Source organism: Rousettus aegyptiacus, unplaced genomic scaffold (genome assembly GCF_014176215.1).
Source record: "Rousettus aegyptiacus isolate mRouAeg1 unplaced genomic scaffold, mRouAeg1.p scaffold_m13_p_9, whole genome shotgun sequence".
Taxonomy (NCBI): domain Eukaryota; kingdom Metazoa; phylum Chordata; class Mammalia; order Chiroptera; family Pteropodidae; genus Rousettus; species Rousettus aegyptiacus.
The window spans coordinates 4,034,167-4,059,730 of NW_023416312.1; the positions used below are offsets into that span (position 1 = coordinate 4,034,167).

Here is a 25,564-nt window from a genome sequence, read left to right on the forward strand (position 1 = left end):
CATCTTGGGGACCAGCATCAACATGTAATTATTTCAAAATCCCTGGGACTCTTGACTTTGAAAATAAGCTGGTGGATGCTTGCCTTGCAACATGCATCACACTGTGCCTGTGGGTTCAGATAGTGGGAGTGTGCAGTGTTGCTCGATGTACTTCAAAGAACAGCATCTAATATCAAAAAGGAAGAGCAATAGACCCCAACCTCCAGGTGAGCTAATCTCTTCCAACATCTCTCTTCTCAACCAGGTCCTCAGTAACTGGAAGTCTCAACTCTGATGTTTTTAAAGCATTTAGCATTTTTATATATAGAAAAAGGCAAGGAAATCAAAATTACAGCAGAGATTTATTCATAGAAGGAAAGAAAGGGGGAGGAGGGAGGAACTAAATCAGGAACGCATCTTGGAATACTGAGATTTACCATAATCTTATTCATTTACACGTGTCTGCACGATATTCAGAATGTTGACCCTTCGATAATTGAAGATTATGTCTTCAAAAATAACTTATTTTCACTCCACTAACAGTCTGTTAAAGTTTCTTAACAGTAAGAGCTAAAAACGAAAAGGTTTTTGCTTAATGAGAACATTAAACAAACCAGGAGTTTCCAATTCCTCAAGTGTTCTGATTCATCAGGAATTGATTCTAACTGGCTTAGCTCATTTGGAGATAGCGCGAATCTAGCTGTTGAGTGTCTACAGTAGGTACCCTGGGTATAGCAGGCAACAACCCGATTATCTCCAAGACCTTCCCATGGACAGCTGGGACTACCGGTAGAGGAGGAATCGTTGCAGTGGCTCCGGCAGATGCAGCTTGTGGAGAGTTTGATGACATGCTCGACCCAAGCACTTCCGGACACACAGGCGACAGAGCTGGGAAAGAGCAGGTGGGCCTGAGGAAGGAATTAAAATGGTGTGAGCCTCATAATAGTGGGGCGGGGGGTGGGGTAAAGGAGAGGCTGAAACTTTCTAAAAAGCGTAAGAGAAGCGAGATCTGTGTAGGAATTAGAGAATGAGGTAGCAGACACTCCGTAAATATAGGGATCCCAGTTTGTCCCTTGGATGGGCACATGTTTCTTTAAGTGGAGCCTCCAATGGTGTTGTAGTACTGATACTGAAGAATGAGGCTAACGAGAGGCGAGTTAGGAATGAAGTATGGGGTCTAAAGGGAATACACTTCATTAATGTACCACGTGTACCAATGGCATTGATATACTGACTGAGGAGAAAAAGCGAACGGAAGCACTGAACATTCAGGACCTCAAGACATTGCTGCTGAGCACGGGACAATTGCTAAGAGAGCGTCAGCAGGTAGCTGGCCTATGTGGTCATGGAGGTAGTGTCAGGAAATGTGCCAGGGGCCTGGCCCTCTGGCTTCAGGGTCTTCCTGGCCTGCCTGGCTCTAGCTGCCCAGGTGCCAACTCACACTCAGAGGGCCCTCTGTTCTCTCCAGGATCCCAGCTCAACAGAGGATCTGGAGAAAGGCCCCAGCTCACTTAGATACCATTATACCCTGAGCCTCCATCTCATGGAGTCTCCTGAAGTCATCATGCCCATGGCTTTGAGTGGCTTTAAGTCCTGCAGGAAAGTAAACTAACGAGAGTCCAAAATATGGTTGAGTAGGATAAATGAGCTTTGGGCTGGAATACTAATTACACAGGGGCATTTATAAGGTCCTACTATTTCTTAACCTGATCTATCAGAGATCAGTACATATCTCTTCAAGTAGATCTATATAATTACTGGACTATACGAAGTTTTCCATTTGAGAAAATCCTACTGTACCAGCATCTTGTACCCCATGAGAAATGGCGGACTGTATCTGCAAAGAGCCAGATAACATTTGCATTGATATGGCCAAGGGGCATCCATGTGATAGAAAGCTACCTGCAGGAACAACCACCCTTAGTTAAAATCTTAGGAAGCAGGAATGAAAAGTATCTCTACCCGTCACCCAACTAAAGCTCCTCTGGAGAACAGGAATGCAGAGCAACTGTCCAGTTTGCCTAGACAAGTTCAGACACCAGAGCGAACTCTGAAGTCGCTGGTATTCATCCTACTAGAGCAAGTGGCTCTATTTATGAAGATAGAAGACAAAGGAAGTTACTTATAAAAAAAAGTTGAAAACCATACAATTTCACTCATATGTGGGCTATAAAACAGAAATCAACAAATGAACATGACAAACATACAGAGACACATGGACAGGGACAGTGGATTACTGGTTACCACAGGCAAGTGGGGGAGGAGGGAGGTACATAGGGGTCAAATATTAGGTGACGGAAGGAAATCTAACTTTTGGAGGTGAACATACAATATATATATATGATGTACTGTTGAATTGTACACTTAAAACTTATTTGATTTTATTAATCAGTGTTGCCTTGATAATTTTTAATTAAAAAAAGAGAAAAAATACAAATCCTGGATCTGAAAACATTTTTGATGGGAAAAGAGGAAAGGTAACAACTGCTATAAATCATACTCTCAGCTAATAGTTGGAAAGTACCTGGTGTTTCCAAATGGGAGTGATAAGGAAGACCCTAAGTCTTGAAGTGGACGTTCAAATAAAAGAACGATCATGAATGACATGGACTATTGGAAATAATCTAGAGCAGTGGGACTCAAAGTGTGGCCTCAGACCAGCAGCATTAGCACCCCTGGGAACCTGGTGGACATGCAGAGTCTAGCCCCACCCCACCCCCAACACCTGCTGAATCAGAATCTGCATTTTAATGAGCTCTCCTGGTATTTCCATATTCATTAAAGCTGAAGAAGCAGGGACTTAGAGAGTATTCCTAAAACTACTGAAATGAGCATTCCACTTGGAAAGTATATAAGATGTGGGAGTGGTTTCACAAATTGGAACTGGCGAGTGAAAAAAAAAATAACCCCTTCCCGACTAGAAATGGTTTCAGAAGATTCGAGATTGGGCCATCGTAGCATTAAGAGTGCACGTTCTGGGGCCAGACTGCTTGGTTAGAACTCTGCTTCTGCTTCTCGGCAGCCGTGGGACTTTCTGCGAGCCAATCTCTTTATGCTTCTCCTTCCCATTTGCAGCTGGGACAGCACCGGTTACTGTGAAGTTCTTGCTGCTTTAAAGTGTTAAGAATTCAGGGAGATTAAGCTCAAATTTAGCTCAGCGCCTGACACGTGTAAAGATGAATAATGACTATTATCGTTAATATGCTCCTGCACATATAAATAATCAAAATAGGTTCTGATAATATTCTCTCTCTGTACGGTCATAGCATGGTTCGCCTTTGAATTTGGAATCCAGAGCATTTTCGAGGCCCGCCTTTCCTCCTCCGGCACCTGTAGTTGTAGTAGCTCGTGGTGGAAATGGGAGCGAGGCGACGAGGAATGCAGGCCTGTCTACTCCCTCATTTGGAGAACACGCAAACAACCTGACCATTTAGTCTACTTCCTGAAATACACACTCGAAGTCCGCCTTATCGTCTCTAACTCAAGTATTTCTAATTTCCACCGAATTGCCTCCAGTTATTACAAAGCAGAGTTTTGGTCTGCTCAACTGTGTGCTTATGTCAAGATAGATGTGGCAGTTCAACCTTTCATGGTGAAAACGAACTTCTCTGATTATTTACTTGTCATGGAAAATACCAAGCGACATACCAGTTGTATGTGCATGTTCATGGGTTATAAGTGATTATATACAACATATAAAATCCCGTCTCAGTGATGCTAAGACTTGCCACCTCCAATTAAAAAGAGAAAAAGAAAAAGATAAGAAAGTCTATCGACGAGACAGAAAGGACAGAGAGCAGATGTGCCTATGGAAGAAGAATGGGCACCCAGGCCTTCCTTACCTTCGCGGAGCAGGAGCGCCTGCTCCACGCTGCTTTTTGGGGCCGCCAGATCAAGTGCAGTTTTGCCCTGAGCGTTTCTGCACTTCAGGTTAGCCCCATAGTCCATCAGCAGGTGGACGACTTCCACCCTGGACTGCCTCGCTGCGGCGTGGAGCGGGGTGTCCAGCCATTGCCCGCAGTCAACGCTGGCTCCTAAACAAAGCAGATGACCACAATTCCACACTAAATGTTAAAAGTAGAAACGCAATGAGTCTAAAATATAGTACCTGTAGATAAAGACATCTTAAATGCCAGGACGTACTTGACAAATCTTCGAAAATGTGACATAAGCCGAGAACCTCAGCAATGTCTATCAAGACTGTTTCAAAATATCGTGATGAGAAAATAAAAAGATTTTTAGTAATTTTAAATACTTGCTTTTCCATATGAACTTTGTGACATAAAAATTAAAAATGTGCAGCCTCTTTTACGCAGAGCTATTTTGATTTTTGACAAAGGATAAAATTAAGTTAATTTAGTAGTTATATTGTTCAGGGCTCACAAAAATGATTTATGAATTACTCTAGGGAGCAGTATATGATGGCAGATAAAAGACAAGAAAAAGCTTGGAGATAAAATTTCTTATTTAAATGTTCTTACTACAATCTCTATCTTTATGTCAGTGGCTAACTTTGGGGAATCTATAAACAAATAATAGTTTCAAGACCTTTTACTCTTCTCTGGACTCTGTTTCTTTACATGCTTTTAGATTTAAAAAAAAAAACTGTTACTAAATAACTTAGCAGGATCAATCTAAAGTAGTCTATGGCAAATGTCTGTTGCTTTTACTATCCAGCATCTTCCTGGTAACCACACTTAGATTGCCCCTGTGGAACCAACCAATCCCTGTGATTTCCAGTTCATGTATTCCCAGTGAAGCCCAACAACTGCAGTGTAGGCCAAAACCTAGGCCCAAGCCAATCAATGCCTTGTATTCCCTTGGCCACCATGATTGGTTCAGACATGAGCATGTGACTCAAAAAGAACAAATGAAATACAATTGTTTTTTCCCCTAGGACTTATGGGAAAGACTCTTACTCTCTCTTGAGACCACCAAGGAGCCCCATGCCAAGTAAATGGAGCCAGTATCAAAGGAAGCAGACCTAAAAAATACAGATACGCGTTTCTCTGGAGAAGTTGTTTTACGCATTGAAACATCAAATGCTGTCAGAATTTTGTTTGGCCTGACAAGCACTTCATCTTTGAAACCATGGAAAACCAACAAGATTAATAGGTTCTTATGACAAGATTTCTGAAAGTTACCTAATTCTAGAAGTTTCTTCACACAGTCTACCCTTTGGTGGGTGCAGGCCACATACAGGGGAGTTCCGAGCTGAGGTACTTCTTGGTCAATGTTAACGTTATTTGCCAGCAGAATCTCCATGCACTCTCTATGACCTGGTGAAATACAAGATAACCTCATTCAAGTAAGGGAAATACCGACTATTCACAGAATTATAGGGTTGCTTACCGGGAATGGGCTTCAGAAATAACATAGATTATTTTGTAAGCAGAAAAAAATATTTTTTAAGGGGGAGGGAAAATCTGAGAATGCTCCAAAAAGAACCATTAGAAAGAGAAGCATGCCCACGCTTCTCCCACTTAAATTCCTCTGCAGCCTTTGAGGTACCTCCAACTAAACTAAGGTCTCCAAGGAGCACAGCTGAAATCCTCTAAGATGAAGGCACCAGTTACAAATTGAGGCCACAAGACCCAGAGGGGTAGAGGTCTCGTTGTATTATTGCTCTGAAAAGCCAGTGCTCAAATGCAAGGCTCAGCCCTGATCACTCTCCATTACAACTCTCTCGTCTTCTTCTTCACCCATGCATGAAAAATTGGGTGGATGGCAGCATCATTCAGTAAAACCTCCTTATTTTGGCTAACCTGGAAGATACCTATGAGAATTAATTAAAAACCTCAAGTATAGAATATATTTAAATATACTTTCAAATTCAATGGCTAACAAGAACTGTGTTAACGAGTATTCTCCTTAGAGAGTTTGCCTGATGAATTGACAGACTGGGTTAATTTGTAGCATATGAATGATTCATTCAGGAGCAAATGCTTCTGAGGTATCAATGGGAACTTGTAATAGGTTTGTCCTCTTTGAAGATTTAAATATTTTCTTTAAAAAAAAAAATCTTATCATCGCTGATTAACTTAACCACCCTTTTCTTTATAGATAACATAGAAGTAAACTTCATCTCAAACCTGCTTGATTTATCACAAATTCTAAGTATATATATGCATTAAAATGTACAAATAAGGATTCCACGGATTCAAACTATTTGTTCACATAAGTAAGTATTATCCCTGGATTATAGCATCAATACATCAATGTATTGACTCAGACTGACCCAGCCTGTTCATAGAAGTTTAAAGTTATAAGAATCTAGAAATAATATCTAATCAGTACCTAAAACTTCCTGGTAAATACAGGGTATCTAATAATTCCCATCTTTTTTTTGTTAAAGAAGAAACTGAACTTAGTTTGAGTTAAATTTAAATATTCTCAGGAAGTTAAAAAATGAATATATAAAAGTCATATGATTAGCATTATTGTAACAATACCTAAAATAATGAATTTGCTATTCATCCTTCCATTCTGTTGACATTGATCCCTAACATGCTTTTATAATACAGAAAAATAATATGTAGACACACATGAATCCATGTGTTTATGATAAACATATATATTTTGTAGGCACATAGATACCAAACACTCCTTATATAACCAGCTAAGCACTACAGAATTACTCAAGTAATTCAAACCATTCCCAATATTTACCTATTTTTAAATGTTTGGATGAAATGCAAATAATAGATTAATTTTTACTTCAAATAAATAATAAAAAATTTTAAAAGACTTTTATGTCATTTCCAAAGTAGACTATTTCTCCACAATTTAAAGGACTTACTTTGGGAAATGGCCAACATCTGTTACTAATTAATAAATGTTTATTAAACATGTATAAGATATCAAAACCATAGATACATTGAGATTTGGGTCTTCTGTAACATTTATTGTAATTGCAAAAAAAAAAAAAAAAAAACAAATGACATGTTTAATAAACCGGAGCAAATCTTTAACTATTGCCTTTTGAAAGAAAGACTTTTGTCTCCACTTATACCAGCAAGGTCACTGTTCTACAGTGTTCTAACTTCTCCATTGTATTTCTGATTTCAATATAAGCGAACAACTCCATCACTGGCTAGCACAGGAATGTTGCTCTTTAAGTGTAACTTGTGACAAATGGCCTTGGCCTTTCGACAGCATCTTCTTGTGCGTGTCTAATCTATGCATGCAATCTTAAAATTCTTTAATTTTACTTTTTTCTCATTTCAAAAGTAACGCAGGAGTCTAGAGTCAACTTCAAGGTTTCCGATTGCTATGCTTTTTAAATTTGCAAACTTTTTTCAATAACTAATGACCTTGAAGTCGTCAGCTCATCTCGAATATATTGCTTGTTGCGGACGGTTACATCTAATCTTTCATTAGAAAGACTATCAGCCTTGGCTTTCAGACACTTTCATAATTTACTTTACGTTAGTGGTTGATGTTTTATGGGCTTAGGGGACGAGCTATTCTCTTGTAGTCATGACAGAGACATAAACACGGTACGACTCATGGAAGTCACCCCTGCAGTCTCTACTGTACCAGCTGCCACCAAAACACCAGCAAAGAGCCTCAAGACAGGCCTGCAGAGAGACCGGACCCAGGAAATGGGACATCTGGGACAGAAAACCATTCCCAGGTTGTAAGAAGAGCTGTTTCATGCCCCAGAGGTATTTCCTGAAGATTTAGGCAAATTGAAGCTACTGCTGTGGGATTTCTAAGCCACATATAGCCTACCCGTGAAGAAGATCTGGGGGATCCTTGCACCGTGGACATTATACCACTGCTTCATGCAGATTGCCGTGAGTCCTCCAATGTTTTGTGTGTAATGTGATGGCTCATTTACCTCTCTTCACTGCCTCGTGGATGGGGGAAGCCAGGTGCACCTCGAGCTGCGCCTGGGCTCCAAACTCCAGCAGCACATTGACACATGCAGCACTGCCACTGCAGCAAGCATTGAAGAGGGGCGTGGCTCCGTGAACCGTCACTCCATTGACCTAATGATGGGCACAGAGACTTAGAGGATTTGCTATTTCTTCATCACCAGCCCCAAGTTGTATTCCTGTATATTGCCTGGAGAAATTTCCCGTACTGGTGAATGAGCGAGAGAACTCTACATCATTACAGTATTATGTTACTTAGCTAGCAGTAGCCTATCAACTCTCACTTATAAATAATATCTCAAATGGGGCAAAAAGGTACAAAACTCTTAAAATGTATTCATGAGTATCCCAAAGCTTCTTAGGAACCTCCTAACCATTGAGGAGTGGGCCTGTATGATGGCTAAGAACATGACCTATGAAATCATTAGCTTGGATTCAAATGCCAACTCGCGCGCTCACTCGCACGCGTTCTCTCTCTCTCTCTCTCTCTCTCTCTTTCTCTCTCTCTCTCTCTCTCTTTTTGTTCAGAAATCTTGGTTGGGCTACTAACTTTCTAACTTTCTTTGCCTTGATTTCCTTATTTGTAAAATGAGGAGCATAAAAAAATGTACCTTGTGAGGTTATTGGGCAGATCAAGTGAGTTACTATATATTAAACACTTAGAACATTGCCTGGGGCCCAGTAAACATTCAAAAAGCATTTGCAACAACAATTATTTCCAGTTTCCATTAGCATGGAACTGACTCTTTCTTTGAATCATGAACAAACATGACAGAAACCAAAAATACTAGAGAAACCAGCTAGCTTAAGGTCCCAAAATCAGTACTTGCAAAAAAATCTCCTCGGCAATTTCCTACATTCTGTCTTTCTTGCTACAGATTTCCTTTTCTGGTTTACTAGAATCTATCCAAATTACATATGCCTGCAGTGACTCCCAAAGAGACCACGACCAAACCAAAGGCACAAAGAAAACTGCTATCGACATGGTGTCTCCAACCTTCTAAGGATGTAGGAGGCATTTGGGAATAGCACGCTGGGAAGCATCTCTGAGTATTAGCAATAGAGTAGAAAGAACATCAGGGGAACAAGGAATTCTGGGGCGGAGCCTCTGATGGGATGGAAATGTAGGATGATGAGGGCTTGCTGTCAAATCAGATTGCCTCGGCAACTAAGGATATATGCTTGTGATAATCAGGATCTTGAATTTCCTTGTTTCAGAAATAAAAAGAAGTATATCTCCACAGTGCCAGGATAGCCCCATTAAATTGGAAAGTTAGAGATGGGATGCTAAGATGGCGAAGATAGACAAGGACAGGAAATAATGTGTATAAATGTATATACTCCCTAGAGTCACTTTGCCCACAGAAAGCTTTGACCGTCAGTTCTACATGTAGGGACTTCTAACCTATTTACATTTTTCCTAAAAAATATTTGGTAGAAGTGGTTTGATTTGTTTTTGCTAAGTAGTATCCTCTTCCTCAGTCCAGATGGTCTTCTAAGTTGATTTTCTATAAGTTTCTCTCTCTGTTCAGGTCAGCAAACATTTATTGAGCATCTATTAGATGCCAGTGTTTTGGCGACAAAGGTGAGCAAGACAATTGCCTCTTGTTGAATAGGCCGAATTTTACCAAGGAAGACAAATACAAAAAGAGATAATTTTGATACGACGATAAATGCTTTGGATCATTTTAGGAAAAGGACTCCAGAGAGCATAGACTTGAGAAACATTTAGGAAGTAAAATTAGCAGGACATTGTGATTAATTAGATGAGATGGAAGTAGAAGGATGATCCAGGTTTGGAGCTTGGGAAACCAGGGATCTTTTTCGCCTGGTCTCTGAGGCTGGGAATCCAAGAGGAGGAGCCGGCCCCAGAAAGTACATGATAAGCGCAGTCTCAGATACAGTGAGTCTGAGGTACCCGCGGGACTGTCAATTTTGAGGAATTTTCTGATAGACCAACTTTCTCTTGTTCCTTCTCTCGTTCTGATTTAAATGTTAAATAATATGTATTTACTGTTCCCTCACAAGATTGCCAAAGACAAAGGACCGTGTCTTACTCTTATCTTTGTCACCCACAAAAACTCCCAGAGTTGTATCAGAATATATTCTTCTGAGACCCGACGTCAAATATTTCTCACCCAGAGTCTGCCTTGTGACTCCAGCCAGCTAGTTTGAAACGAAATGGCCTTCCCCCAACCTGGCCCTCATCACTACACGTGAGCTAAGTGGTAACTTAAAGAAGTCACTATGAAAATACACGACCACTACGGCATCAAGAAAGTCACTTTGCCCACAGAAGGCTTTGACCGTCAGTTCTACATGTAGAAACGCAACTTCCGTATAAAATGCAAAAAAAAAAAAAAAAAATCTTCATTAAGCACTTAAAAAACATTGCAGCTGATGAAACCATGCAAGGACTGAGTGTAAAAACAAAATTAGCAACAAAACTATTCGGTAACTCACTAAATAAATGTCACTGGCATTTTCAAAAGTTTAAACTTTATAATCCTATTCTGGTATCTGATTACATACAGCACCTCAGTCACTCCTTGAGAAGAAAAAAAGAGAATTTAAAAATAAGATAAAGTTAATTTTGTAGTTTCTTCCAATGTATTATTTATTAAAATCTCGTTTAGTTTAATAATTTTGCTCAGTAAAAAGAGTTGTTGGTTTAGGGTTTTGAATTAAGAGTGGGTTTTTTGTTGTTATTCTTCTCAAATGTGTTTTAAGGTATTACGAGAACTGTTCCAAGATCATTTTTCAAATTACTTCAGTTCAACTGATTTTTTAAAAGTTAGCATCACGATTTTGAAAGACTTCTGTGAATTATGTCATCTGCAGGTTCACACATGGGCATAGAGGCTTAAGAGAAGAGCACGCAGCAGTGTCTTCCTGACCATGCAGGAATGTGGTCACAGATGAGGGCAGACCTGTGTACCCGCAGCGGGTAAGCAGTCTGAAAGGTCACATCTCTTTAGATGGTGGCAGTTGCACTTGTGCAGACAGACCTGCGGGGAGGAGGGTGGTACTCACGCGAGCGCCATTTTCCAATAAGGCTTTAGCGCAGGCTACGTGACCTCCCAGGCACGCCTCATGGAGAGAAGAGACCCGGTTAATTGTCACAAGGTTCACATTGACACCCTACAATTTGGAGAGAAGTGAGTTAAAGGCTGCATCAGCAATAGCAACGAAAACAACGTTTTCATACACGTTTCAATCGGCCTGTGGGCATCGTACAGAGTAGAGCCCATGACCAGGGGAGTCAAAATATGGTGTGGGAGCCTTGAATTTATTCATTCATCAAATGCTTATTTGCCATTCTGGGCCAGGCAATGTTCTAGTACCTGGGTCTTCGCAGCTTATGATATGGATGTCTCTCCTCCAAGAGCCTAATGGAGAAAAAAAAATGGGGGGAAAGGCAGCAAGAATATATTGCTATACTGGAGGCAAGTTCAGATCGCAATCGGGAGCACGGGGCATCCTTGAATCTGGCTCGCGGAATAAAGAGAAAACTTTGCAAATGAGGTAGTATTTAGCTAAGACTTAAAATATACAAAATTTCAAGCTGGGAAGGCAAAAAAAAAAAAAAAAAAGTACAGCTGACCTTTGAACAATGCAGGGTTAGGGACTTCGATCCCCCTGCACAGTCAAAAATCTGAGTGTAACTTTTAACTCCCCGAAAACTTTACTAACAGCCTACTGTTGACTGATAACATAAAAAGTCAATGAACATATTTTGTATGTTCTATTATTATATATGCTATATTCTTATAATGCAATAAGCTAGAGAAAAGAAAATGTTATTAAGGAAATCATAAGAAAAAGTACTATAATCAGATTGGGAAGAAAAGGGTTAGCCCGAGGCTTTAAGCGTAGGAAATAAAGTAGGTAGCGCACCCAGGATCCACGTGCACTTGTAGCCACTGCATGCAGAGGTCTCTGCAGCCACCAGGGTCTGGGGCCAGGGGCTTCTCCTAACCCCATCTCTGTACCCAGGTCCCAGTGGCTCAGCATAGCCTTAGCGCACTCCCCTTCCCCATACAGCCGTGCTCCACCTTCCTCATCCTGGAGTCCAGGTGACAGAGGATAGGGTCAGCCCAGCTGCTGACCAACTCTGACTTCGCGCCCTGATTTTAACAGCCTGGCCCTGACCATATCCCGCCACGATTCCCGCTTTCTATCTGCGAAAGGAATTAGGTCCCCAGTTAATCGCTCGCAGCTGAGTTGTTTTTGATTCCCTGCCAAACTAGTGTCTGACCCCAAACCCCAACCTAAGTACCCACTGTCTCCTGCCAGGCCTTTGTGGTGCTGCCTGTCACTTGCCACTACTGCCTGTCCCTTCATCGTAGAACCTCTGTGCGCCTCCTAAATTCTGTCAATTTTTATGTCCAGAATATGATGTCATTACTACAGAGCTGTGTTATATATTCAAGTTGGGTATCTAATACAATTAGAAAAAAATCTTTCCCTTTTCCCATACAGGATTCCTTATCAAGAAAAGAAAAAGGGACTAGTCCACAAGGTGGCAGCCATGTGCTAGAAAAAAATCCTGATCAGCGCAAACTTTGAGAATCCCTGGAACTACGGAAATGTAATGCTGGACAGTCCCGAAGGAACATCTGAATCCCCTCCTCTGTGCGTGAGAAAATGAAGAAGCAGAAAGTTCAAATTATTCGTAAGACTTGAGACACCCTCCCCCCACCCAGCCAGCTGTACGTGACAGCCAGCGTGAAAACCAGGAGCTCTTGGTCCTCAGCTTAAAGTTTTACTCTGCACACCATCTTAATGTGAAACAAAGTAAAAAATAAAAGAGAATAACACATTTCCACTAGTGTGTACAGGCAAAGAAGTGGGGGTGTACTAAGGAAAAACTAAACTTCTCCACGAGGGATGCTCCTCACACATGTAAGCGCCCTAAAAAAAACCAACGTCCTTACGAAGCAGAGTTCAAACTAAAGACATGCTCAACGCAATGTGGAATCCAGGACTGGACGCGAAAATAGACACTAATAGGAAAAGTGAAGTAATCCCCTTAGTCTGTAGTTTAGTTAATGGCATTGTATCAGTGTTAATTTCTTAATTTTATTTTTCAATTACAGCTGACATTCAGTGTTATTCTTTATTAGTTTCCAGCGTACAGCATAGTGGTGAGACATTTATATAATTTCTGAAGCGATCTCCTAATAAGTCTAGTCCCACCTGGCACCATATGGTTATTACAAAACTATTGACTACATTTCCCATGCTGTACTTCACAGCCCCGAGACTATTATGTATTTCTTAATCCCTTAATAGCTTATTTTTGATTAAAGTGCCGCGGTTATGTAAGATATTAACACTAGGAGAAGTTGGGTGAAGGGTATGAAGGATCTGTATTATCTTTGCAATGCTTCTTTAAAGTCATTTCAAAATTAAGTTTATTAAAACTCCTAATAAAAGTATTGAGGGAGGAGTTAGATGCAAGACTTTTCAGTGTGTACCTTTTCATATCATTACAATTTTTGAACTACGTGAATATATTACATAATAAAATAATCAAAGCAGATAAAATGTTAAATGCTTAAAATAAATAAGCAAGTGATAAAATCAAGTACAAAACCTATTTGATCATTACTGGCAGTACTGTTTTCTTTTTGCTTGTACTTTCTTGAGTACTAACACAACTCACAAGGCGGGGTGGGGGGGTGGCGGGGAAAGGCACACATACAAAAATAAAGAGCAGTGTGCTCAGCTGTTTAAATTCAAAAGGGTAAGGAGGCCAGGTTTGGTGGTAGCTGGGATGTGGAAAACAGATAATGACTCACCAGCTCTGTACACACACCGACTCTAAAACAAAGTAAATGGAGCATGTGCACTTTCATTCATGTCACAAATATTTTCTAGGCGACTATTCTTTATTCAAAATGCTAGGGATACAGTCATAAATAAAAATAAAGTAGCCTTGATAATTAAGAGCTTAATAAGCCTTCCCAAAGGAGTAAGATTTACTCATCTGTCATCCTATTTGAATGTTTGTTCTTGAAATAGTAAGATCACTGGGGTAGGCAGCCCTTAAGACAGCTCCCAGTGATCCCTGAGTCCTAGTATTGGCTCACTTGTATTATCCTCTCTTCTTGTGTGGGCTGGATTTTTGACACACACCTAATGAACAGAATATGGCAGAAGTGATGAGCTGTCACTTTGAAGATTAGGCTATACTAAGACTTCCTTCTTAGGCATTCTCTCATGCGCTCTCTCTCTAGGGGACGCCAGCTGTCACCTAGTGATGCAGGTGCAGCCCTATTAGAGACCCATTTGTCAAGGAGTTGAAGCTGACAAACGATCACATGAGTGAGGCTAAAAGCAGATCCTCCCCTAGTTGAGGTATGAGATGACTACTGCCCTGGCTGATACTTCACAGCTTGTGGGAGACTCGGAGCCAGACTCACCCAGCTAAGCCGTTCCTTGGCCCGGGGAAACTATAAGAATCCAAGTGTTTGTTGTTTTCAGCCAGTATGTTTTGAGGTAATTTGTTACACAGCAATAGCTGACTAATGAAGCTTCGGAGCTGCTGTTACTAAGAAACACTGGGAGAGTATAAGGTGAGTTAGTGCAACATTAATTTGAGGGCATTCTCCATCACACTCACAGGGAAACTATGAGGTAAAGGAAGCCCCAGAAGGGGGAGGATAAAACTGTGCAGAAAATGAGCCAGTTTCCCAAGAAAGGAGAGGCAGGAGAAACAAATGGTGAGTTGCAAGAGAGTACATACACCTCGAATGGCCATGCTGGGACCCAGCGAGCGAGACCTCTGCTACAGGCGAAGCTAATAAAGAATGATGCTTGATTATTTCATAAGCACAAAGGATCACGTCTTCAGTTTACTTACCTGTGCAATTAAAGTTTTAAGGGCCAGTAAGCGCCCCTGGGCTGCAGCCTCATGAAGCGGGGATCGATCAGCCCAGCAATCTGAAACACAAATCAAGTTGAAAGTCAAGGTCTAGAGTCTTCTTCCTGCCGCTTGGTCATATGGCCCGCCTACTGTGAGAGGATGTTTGGAGAAAGAGGAAGGAAGTTTGTACCAAGCATCGGGCTCTCTTGTCGAACACTTTCAGGCTGACAGGCCACTGAGTGTACAGTCCATTAGTTTGGTGGTGGGTGCAAAGAGAAGGCACAGATCATCTCTGGCTCTTGGAGGCAGTTTTAACAAGCAATGGATGTAGTTCATATAAATATTGCCCAGTGTTTGAATCAATAGGTCTGAATAAAGCAAAATAAAGGGCGAAGTTGGACAATGAGCTTCCCCACTTGCATCTTTCCCGCGCCTCTCACGCTCGCCCCGACCTTAAAGACTCAACATCCTATGCAGCCTGAATGAGATTCGAGCGGGTAAGGGAAAATGGTTGTGTTCTAAATTCCCTAGGTAATTGTCTTTCATTTTGGTGATGAAATATATCTATTATCTTAATGCAGGATGTCATTTTTTCAGATGATCTAATCCTCCAAAAGTTTATCTCTAAACAGCTTTGTTGGGGAGGGTTGAGTGTGATTGCTAAACATGGGGCCAAGGGAGCCACACTGCCTGGGCTCAAGTTCTACCTTGACCACTTTCTCTGCCCAAATGGTCAAGTTGCTAAAATTATTTGAACCTCGATTTCCCGATCTGTAAAATGAGTGAATAGTAATCTAGTATTTAGCAAGCGCTTCGGTCTCTAAGCAGGCTGATAAAAATGCATCCACGATGACAGGTGCTCGAGATAATTACCTAGTAAGTACACACGGTAAGGCAGCGCTCCAGGGAACAGACTCAGAGCTGCCTCAGGAACATATTTTTCCCGTGATTGCCTGTGGGCAAACAGGACTAACCAGCTGAAATGGGCACGTGAGGAGTAATGCTCTATTAAGAGTAGTCAGCCGCTTTGGAGGAAAACCTACTACGGTTTGCAAAGTTTGTGCATTCTTCAAATTATAACTGAGGTCTTCCTACTTTGACTAGCATGTAACACAATTTATACTTAACACAAAGGGCCTGTCTTACCAACCTCCAGCTGGTCCTGATGATGTTAAGAATCCAGGTTTCCCCATATGTGCAACCTTTGCAAAAACGATCCCACCAAGGATGGAATTATGTGGTTTTGAAATAGCTCGAGGCCTCAAGGAGAGAGTGAACTTTTCCAATTGATGAGAACACGGGCTATAAACGTTTTAGTAAGCCCTCTTCTTACAATGAAACTCATTTTTTTTTTTATCTTCTCTAGCGCTTTGGGTTTTGAAAAGCGGGGAAGCTAGAATGAACTCTATAGGCTTGGATTGAAATTGGAGCAAGAGGTATGAAATGTGATTTTTTATACACGCTGTGCACTCACACCTAAACCACGGCTCCTTGGAGAAATGGCTGATTCCAGGGTGGGGCCAGGAAAAATATAGGGTGGGCCTCAAACATCTTGCCAGAGAATAAGGAAGTGCTTAATGAATGATGGAAAACGTCAGAAAGACATGGAATCTGGCTCGAAGGGGCTTCCACTGGTCAAATATGGGACGATTTGAGCATCCAAATAAATAATGATAGATTAAATAATAATGTAATTCCTATTGAATAAAATAGGAGCCTGTTAAGTCCTCAGCTGATATAAATGAATCTATTAAATAAATTAGGAGAAGAGAAAGCTCTTTCTTAGAGTAGAACTTCAACTTAGAAATGTAGAGTAATACAATCTGCCTCAAATTATCTCCCCACGAAATATATGGTCATAAAGGGAACAGGGGTAATTTTACAGTGGAACAAAATTATAGATAACACCTTACCCAGGAGATCAAAGTTAATTAACATCAGAAGAGATGGAAACAAACTGGCAGAGTGCCACCCGATGGAATGCACTGAGCGACATCATGTACAATCCGTGGGAATGCAATGGAAAGAACACGCCATCGCTTCTGTGATAGCCCTGCTTAAAATGCGTAACCCAAATCTAATCGTGAGGACATTGCAAACCAACTCAAGCTGAGGGACGTTCTACAAAATAATTGGCCCGTAACCAGTTCGGAGGGACTGGGGAACTGTTCCAGACTGCAGGAGGCTGATGGGACACGACATCTAAAGGAAACATGTGTACCTTGATTAGATCCTTTTGCCGTCAAGGACATTATTACGACAGTTGAGGAAACGTAATGGGGGTTTCTGAGCAAAGAGAAGTGGGAATTCTTATACTACTCTTGTAACTTCTCTGTTATTTTGAAATGAGCTTCAAGATTTTTTTTAAAAGTGTATCATTTATATGTATAAATCAAATAAATCACTAGTGTTTTCATACTCCTGATGTGAATGTGTAATGCCTTTATAAGAACAAAACAGATAAAAACTTTAAGATTAAAGTACACTGTGCTTGTATCTCCACTTGTTCCTGAGTCAGTTACAAGTTGAGGAGTGGGGTATTTTTAAATCTCTTGGACATTTATTATTTGCAAAAACTGAGAATAATGAGATAACGTCTGCATGTAATGAGTAGTCAGCTTTGGGTTTTTTCTAATACCTCTCCATCTCATTCAGGGTGAAGTGTGCATCGGACACGGTGATCCCCTGCCTAATTGCTCTTGGAAATGGACACAGGCACCGGGGTCTTAAGGGTAGTCTTCACCCACGGATGGCAGCTCAGCATCCTGACCAGTGTCAGAAGCAAACCCACAGCCATGGCTTTGTTATTCTTTTGTTCTAACAATAGCCAGACAACCCAAATCACCTGAAGGTACTATAACTATGTGATTCAAAAATAAAAACAAGATGGACGTGGTAAACTTGCTATTATTAATTTAGAATATCAACATGAAACGGCTTTGCTATTTCTCAAACTTTTCTCCAAGTGGGTCCCCTTTTCCTTCTGAGAAGCAGGAACCTTCACCACATCTTCATCTTATTTCTAGTACCTTGCTTTTGCTCATCCGTCCCATGAGACCTACTCCATACACACAACCTGGAGAGATCTCACACACCTAACAGAGAGTGAAGGAAGCCAGGCACGAAAGAGCGTGTGCTGTGTGATTCCTTTCTATAAAGTTCATAAAAGGGCCAAACTCACCTTGGGTATTAGGAGTCCAACGTACCCCAAGGAGGGGCAGGGGCTACGAGAGGGCCTGGTGGGGGCCGTGCTGGTAATATGCAGTTTCTTGGCCTTGGGACCTGGCAGCTACGTGTGTCCACTTTGTGAGAATTCATTCAGCTGTTTGCTCAGGGTTTGTGCACTCGTCTGTATTTACACCAGACTTCAATACAATCCACTTTAAAGCTTTAATCTCCACTCCCAGGGCGGAGTATGGCCCTCTGTGCCACCTGAGTGCTGGAGGTGGCAGTATGACGTGTTCTCACACACGTCCCCACTTCCCTCTGCTGGGTGCAAGCTCCTCTGGTGCCTTGGGAGTGGGGAGAAGCAAGGACAGGGAAGATGTCTCCCCAGTTAACTGGGAGAGGAGGCCGGTCCTGCTCACTTGGCCTCAGCAGCTGGTCTCACTCCTGGCCAGCGGCTTTGCCCTTCACACCAGGGTCACTCCCCCGGCCCTTTCCTGCGCACTGGCATTTGACCACCTCTCCTCGTGTCTCCCATCAGTGCAGCATCCTTTGATGCCCCCTGCTCCCACACTATGCTTCTGAGGTCACGGGAAGCCTGCGGAGCCATCTTCCATTTCATCAAGAAAGCGGGGGATGGAGGGTTACCCGGGGCTCCTCGCCACACCACTGCTTTCCAATTCTCTTTTCTATCTGAGTAGTTCAGGGGGCATTTCGGCAAGATGCCTAAGCAGACTTCTAATTTGAGAGTGAAATACCAGGCTCCCCTCCTTTCAGGCGCCCCTTATCTGAATTTGCGTTTCTCCCCCAGCCCCATCCCTCGGCTTTCAAGAGTGGGGGGAAGGGAAGAGCCTCCCTTCAGGAATCAGAATACCCCCAAATGCACAAATGCACGACAACCCCCTTGCCGCATATGAAGACATCTCACTTCTAGTAAGTGGCAGAAATAGGACAGAAATCCAAGGTTTGAGACCGGAACACACTCTGTTCTGGTTCTAAGAGCTACTAGTATTTAAATTCTGCCTGTTCTCGTGGCAGATTTCCTGGTCTGGAGAGCTTTGCTACATCCACCTTCTGTCTATAGAAAATGTAAAATAAATCTCTCATGTCACACTAAATGTAGAAATCAGTTCTGCTTCCCAACTGGAAAGAAACCACTCTCGAGGAAGTCACCTTTCTAGACACATTGTTTTCTAGCACTTGCTCCGAAGGACCTCGAAGACTTTTCCCACAAAACCCTTTTCCAGAAAACCCTGCCAAGGTGCGCTCTCGCGTTTTCCTACTCTTATTCCCAATGCGAACTCTCCTCTCACCCTTATTCTTGTTTTGCAAATTGGAGCTAATGGTGAGAAATAAGCGATAAAAGTTATTTGGCAGCTAGAGAGTTTTTCCATTCCTTTCAGGAAACAAGCAACCAACCTCTCCAAATAAATGAATGCGTAAGTAGGAATCAGTCACTCTCTTCTAAGGCAGTCTATTTTTAGTTATTTGGCAGACGGCCTGTGTCACAGGGCTGTAAGCACGTTATAAAGATAGTTTACAAATATGTTTACTTGTTCCTGACGAGGTGTATGGAAAATGTTCAAGTACTTTTTCATTCTTGCCTTTGACTTCTTCTCAGAGTATGATTTATCTCTCTACTTCTCACTCTCTGAATAACAATTTCATGACGACTTCGAAAGATAGATTTCAATAACAAAATTGGTTCGGATGGAATTCAGTTGTCTGAGTTTCAAGTGTTCAAGATAAAAAAAAAATTGTAATTAAAAAAAATTTTTTTTGCAATGTTTACCCTTTCTAATTCCGATAAGTATTTAAGATTACTGGTTTATTTTTAAAAAGCCAACTAACTGGTTATAATCTCTAGTGCACATGGAACAATCTTTATTCTCTTTAGTCAAGTTCCAAAATCGTATGAAGCAATATCTTCTCCTGCAACATTTATCAAAGAAAAGAAAATTCTAAAGGAATTTCCATTTTGAACCAAAATATAGACAGGCAAGGACCTAGCAGAATTAATGATATTTTAAGTAACAAAGGTAACTTTAAAAAACACATAACATTTCCTGATATCTCTTAAATATTATAGTAAAACTGAGTTAAAATGAATGCCCTCTAGAACACTCAGGCCCAGTCAAGAGATAAACCACAGTGAGTGGGCATCTGTCCTAATGGGAAGGATAGGAAAAAGGAGTTAGAATAATGAGTCAAGGACAGGTCAGTCCTTTGGATTCAGAACAAAAAAGACAACCGATTTTAAGTGTAACAGAATAGAATCAATCTTCTAGACTTAGCTTAAAAGAGTTCCCCCTACCGCCCACCGCCCCTTTTGGGGGAGGGTCCAATAGCTCCACAATCTCATATCTGCCATTATAACATTCCCCAAGTTCTGAAAACCAAGCTTTTCCCTAAGGTTGATGCAAACTACTTTGACAGCAAAACATGGCCAGGACTCAGGTTAAGCAATTTACTATTTGCATTTTGTATTTTCACTTAGTGTGAATATTTATATGTTCACTATGGAAACAGCAAAATATTTGATTATGGGAGCCAGCACTAGGCTCTGCTGGGAGTGCTATGAAATATACAGTATACACTCTGTGTAATCTTCCTGGTATCCCCTAAAACTCCTGAATCCTGAAATACATCTGGCCCAAGGACTGTGAAAACAGATCATCAACCTATATCTATAGTTTTATCAAATTTGATGACTAAACCACTATACTAAATACAGCTTCAATTCTGGCCAAATCAGCAAAGGTTGAAAAATCATACACTATTATCTCTTGGGAGAAAGATAGTACCTGCAGAAAAATCTATGGGCCGAAGGCGGGATCCAGTGATCCGTCTGGTGCTCTAAATGTAATGCCAAGGGCCAATGACACTGTTTCAAACTTAAAAACATACATGTGTATTATTGACAAACTACACACAAAGCGGCCTGAAAAAAAAAAATCAACGAGCCAACAATAGCTTAACTCAATTCTGATTAGTTATCTACAAATGGAATAATTTAAACCATAACGACATAGTGAATGATGTATTCCAGAAAGATTTTACAGTCAAAAAAAAAAAAAAAACTAATGAGGGATAAGATCATAGGTGCCGCTTCCAAAAGAAAAAGTGCCAAGACCTATGACAGGCTGAGCTCTGTCCCGGCTGAGTTCTTTACTGCCCTCCTCTTGTTCTTCTGACAGTGCTAATGATAGTTTATAGGCACATAATATGCTATTGGAATCAAGAAATTTAACCGTGGGCTGAGACTTTTTTAAGCCAGGTAAGCTAACTTACTGATTAAATGTCACATATTTTCCCAACAAACATTTGTTTGCCCAATGAACAGGAAAGGTGACTTCTGGTTTGAGTTGAACGCTTGTGCAAAATTTTGTTCTTGATTTTTAATACGTCTAGCTTTAAGTGTAGAGTATCTGACTGCTGATGGTGTCGAAAGAAAACACGCTGTTAGAATTATGTAAAAACCACTGTTTCTAGCACGTTACTTCATACATGAGCACAGAAAGCCTTATTTACCAAATCTGGATATACTCGTGTATCTATACACACACACCCATCCACACGCACATATGCACATTTATAGGAAGGAAATTCAACTGAGAAATTAACATGCACCGTCCTCCCCACTGCCTCTTGTTAATGATCATCAAAAAATACATTTTTTGCTCTATAACACTATACAAATTAAATGGACATTATCCTAGGAGCTTGAACAAATAAAGATATTTGAGCTAAAGAATGAATGAGCTCTATTTAAAATATCTGTATTGTGGCTTTAATCAGACTTAAACCATGCTTACATGGGTTTTGACTACTATAAAACCTTTCTAAGAGTGTACTTAATTAAGGTCCACGAAGACAAAAATAGTGCACATGAGCACCAGAAAACATTTTTAACACTCTTGCCAACATTGACTTTGTTGGACTTTACCTAATACGAACCATGAGAATGAGGTATCCATGCAAACATCACAACTGGGTTACTGAGACATTTAAAAAGCCCATGCCCAGATATACAAGTTAAATTAGAAAACAGCTTTTCAGATCATGCTTAACTTGAAACTAGAGGAAGCTTTCTTTTGTTTTTTAGCCAGTCTAAGCAACATACCTCCCTGAAATGTGTGACAAATGTAGTCCCCAAAGGAAACCTCTTTCCACACTCCGGGCCTTCTGACACTTCCTGAAACTTCAAGGTTCTTCTCGTTTTCCCCAGTTAATTGAAGCATTCTGCTGCTTCGTTTGTGGAGGCCTTATTTCCTTGGATAAGACTGCTGTTGTCTAGAGTCTTCAAAGTCGTCTAGTGTATTCGAATCACATAGCATGAGTCTATTTTGAAAGAGAATCCTGGATGCAAATTGAAATGGACACTAGAAAATGATGTAACCCTAGAACCCCAAGAGTGTTAAAAACACACAGGGAAATTCTGAACTGTTTATGAATAAATACTCCTCTATTAAGTGATAATCCCAGCACTGACAAGAATATCTGATTATCAATCGCTTTTGTAGCATCTCACTACAATTAAGGTAAATCGTTTCTTGAAAGAAACGGATACTAAATTCTACAAAGCCAAGACTTTAAAAGTTTGACCTGGATGTTGGCATTTCCTGTTATAATAACCTTTGTTTGCAGAGCCTTGCACAGTGCCACATATAAATGGGTTTAGTGAAGGGTTCTTCCAGACAGTGACAAGTGGCTAATAGATTCAAATTGCAAATGACAGCACAAAGATAAATATAGTCACATATGCTGCTTTTAATCAAATTTATGGGTCATTCTATTTTCCAAAGATACTCTCAATCTTGTTAGGAAGCATTGTTAAAGTTTGATTAAAAATATTAGACACTAACCCCGCGTAAGTAATTTTTTCGGTTAGTAGAAATGAGATTTCTCAAAATGCTCTTAGAAAGCCACTACTTTATCTACTTCTTAAATAACTGCTAAGAGAACTACTAACTTGCAAAAAGCTGAAAATCCTTCACAAGTTGGCACAGTCGCCATTTGCTACTTTAAATAATTTTTTAAAACTACCCAAAGCCAAAGTATAAATAAAATTGCCCTCCTAGAAATATTATTCACGTGAATTATCCAGGATTTTTAAAAAGTATTGGGAACAAATTCATGTATTTTTACCTGAAATCCCACTATAGATTTCTTCTGCTATCCTAGCCGCTTCTTTTCTATTTCCTTTGACGATATAGAAATGGGTTAGGAGAGCCAAAAAAACTTTAATTAAAAGCTTGAAGAAAAAAAAAGTAGCAAACATTGTAACAAAAATGTTTTTAAAGCCATAGAAAACAGGGCCATCCTCCATTTTGGCTTATACTCCGTACGAGTTCTCAGGGCTGCAAAATTTCAGAGTTATAATTGGTATCATATGACATCTATTTTAAACCTTCTAGCCCTCAGTGCTCCTGTTACAGAGAACTCAGCTTGTAGGTTCTAAGCTAACTGATTTGGCGACTGCGTGTGCTGACATTCACAGCAAGGTTAAATAAACGAAACTTCCTTCTAACCAGAAACACCCGATAATTCTAGACCTACATTCCTCAGTGCTATCTTAACAAATGGGATTCCTATCCAAACCTTTTTTATTCCTAAATTCTAGGTTTTGCTACATCATGTTGGAAGGCAGGATTGGAAAGATAAAACAAGCTTCTCAGTTTCCATGAGGACAAAGCAAGTGATTTGAAGTTCATAAAGAGAAGTACAAACACATCCTATATGCGCTTGGTGGGAACTTTTCAACTCCTCTTTCTTCTGAGGTTTATGGGAGATAAAGCCCACACCTAAAATATGACTCTAAGGCGGCATTTAATAAAATGCCCATCTTGGATGCCTTTTCAAGTGGAAATGTCAGACTGGAAGCATTAGAGCACTTACTATAATTATTTCATCCATGACTATGTAACCCTAGAAAAGTTACTGATCGTTCACATCCCACTTCAAGTGCCGGTAAAGGTGGTACCTCTTTCTGGAAAATGTGGGCTATCTTTGATCATGGAAGAGTCACAATGAAATGGATAAAGAAGATGCTGTAGGTTGTGGGTAAAGTACCCCAACGTCCTATCAATTGATACCTTCCCTAGTTGCTTAGTTGTAACCCTAACTGTTTGACAAGCTGGCTAATGCAAGTGAAAATGGTTTATTTTTAACTTTCCTCACCTAGGAAAATTAGGTTAGAAAAATCTAGGTCTCCTCTTTCATTTTGAAATTCTAAGAGCAGACTAAATAAATCTTATTTAATAAATGCGTTTATGCAAAACCATGGGAGTGCCTCCTAGGACTCAGAATGACTGCTACAGAACTGTTCCCCTAGACTCTGCTAAAAGGCTGATGCATGAGAATACAGCCTTGAGTCACAATACGCAGCACATTTCAGTGTCAAAGAACCATAAATATCTTATGTCGTTTCGATTCTCGAGAACAGATATTAACACATAGGGTTGGCTTTACCAAGCTTAGATTACCCGGCTGAGTGCCCGTGTATGAAAATACATGGAAGAACACAAGTATTTTAGTTCTTTCCATGTCCCTTTCTTCAACTGTATTCTAAGAAGATGATCATTCACTCATGTCAGCCTGGTGATGTATATTGTACCATATAACATTATTCAATCTTGTTTCAGCCTTGACTTTCATGTAAAACATGGCCGTACTGTTTTACATGCCAGAAAAGTTGGCCATGATCAGCTCAACTTTTTTAAGCTTCAGATGGATGTCTCTACTACTTCTGAAAGACAATCTTATATCCGAGATGGGGATAAAAAACTACCAAAGTAAGGAGTTAATTCACAGTTATCTTTTACACGAGATGCAATCATCTACAGCACCAGGGTCTCTCAGGCTCGGCACAGTTGACATTTTGGGCCAGGTCATTCTTTGTGGTAGGGGGCTGTCTGAAAGATCACAGGATGTCTAGGAGCATCCCTGACCTCTATGGCACCATGCCAGTGTCCCATCCCATCCAGCTGTACCAACCAGAAATGTCTCCAGACACTGCCACGTGACCCCATAAGGACAAAATTGCTGCCCCTTTCACACACGCGCCACATCCAGTTGACTACTGAGCCACAGCCAAACAGAAATGATTAAGGATGAAGAAAAATCAACTCCCCAGAGTACTGCTGAATAGAAACCAAATTCTGTATAGAGCTTTAGTTTTCAGAATTCATATTTTAAAAAATCCACCACAGGATGGATGATATAACAGCATCTAGCAGAGTCTTTGGGGAATACAGAGAAGGATGAAGAGGCCTGTAAAAATACCTGACAAAAGTAAACACAGATCCATGACACCCAGACTGCCAAAATTAAAGTTTCACATAAGATAAATCAGAACATACCACCGTAGGTGACCGCTTTCCACTGCTTCCAACAAAAGGGGTGGGAGAGGCGTGGATTCTGCAAATAAAAATTCAAATTGCTCTTAAAACGGCTCACAAGACAAAGCATAATCCCATAGTTCACATACACAACAGTTAACAGACATATTCACTTATCTCATGCAGTCATTCTAGCACAGTACAAAACCAGGACTTGTTTGGATTGAGAAACAAACGCACAATTGAACTTACTATTCTATGAGTAAAAGAGAGAATGTCTTCTAGAAAGAAAAGAGGACAGAGGAATTCATCACCAGGATATTTCCCGT

At 40.6% G+C, this 25,564-nt stretch overlaps 1 protein-coding gene across 3 annotated transcripts; it reads right to left on the bottom strand.

The window, feature by feature from the left end:
• Window positions 1-269: 269 nt before the first annotated feature.
• On the bottom strand, window positions 270-25,215 carry ASB11 (ankyrin repeat and SOCS box containing 11). 3 transcript variants are annotated; one of them, XM_016119036.2, is made up of 8 exons: window positions 23,044-23,148; window positions 22,019-22,236; window positions 14,728-14,807; window positions 10,893-11,000; window positions 7,823-7,973; window positions 5,124-5,258; window positions 3,822-4,013; window positions 270-887 (listed from the first exon to the last, which is right to left on the bottom strand). In XM_016119036.2, the coding sequence occupies exons 2-8, from the start codon at window positions 22,134-22,136 to the stop codon at window positions 763-765; spliced, it is 909 nt and encodes a 302-aa protein (XP_015974522.2). In that variant the 5' UTR covers window positions 22,137-22,236; window positions 23,044-23,148; the 3' UTR covers window positions 270-762. The 3 variants fall into 3 exon arrangements, with proteins under 3 accessions (XP_015974522.2, XP_015974530.2, XP_015974514.1); XM_016119044.2 differs by having other exon boundaries at window positions 22,019-22,254; window positions 23,044-23,142; XM_016119028.2 differs by lacking the exon at window positions 22,019-22,236 and having other exon boundaries at window positions 23,044-25,215.
• Window positions 25,216-25,564: the final 349 nt, after the last annotated feature.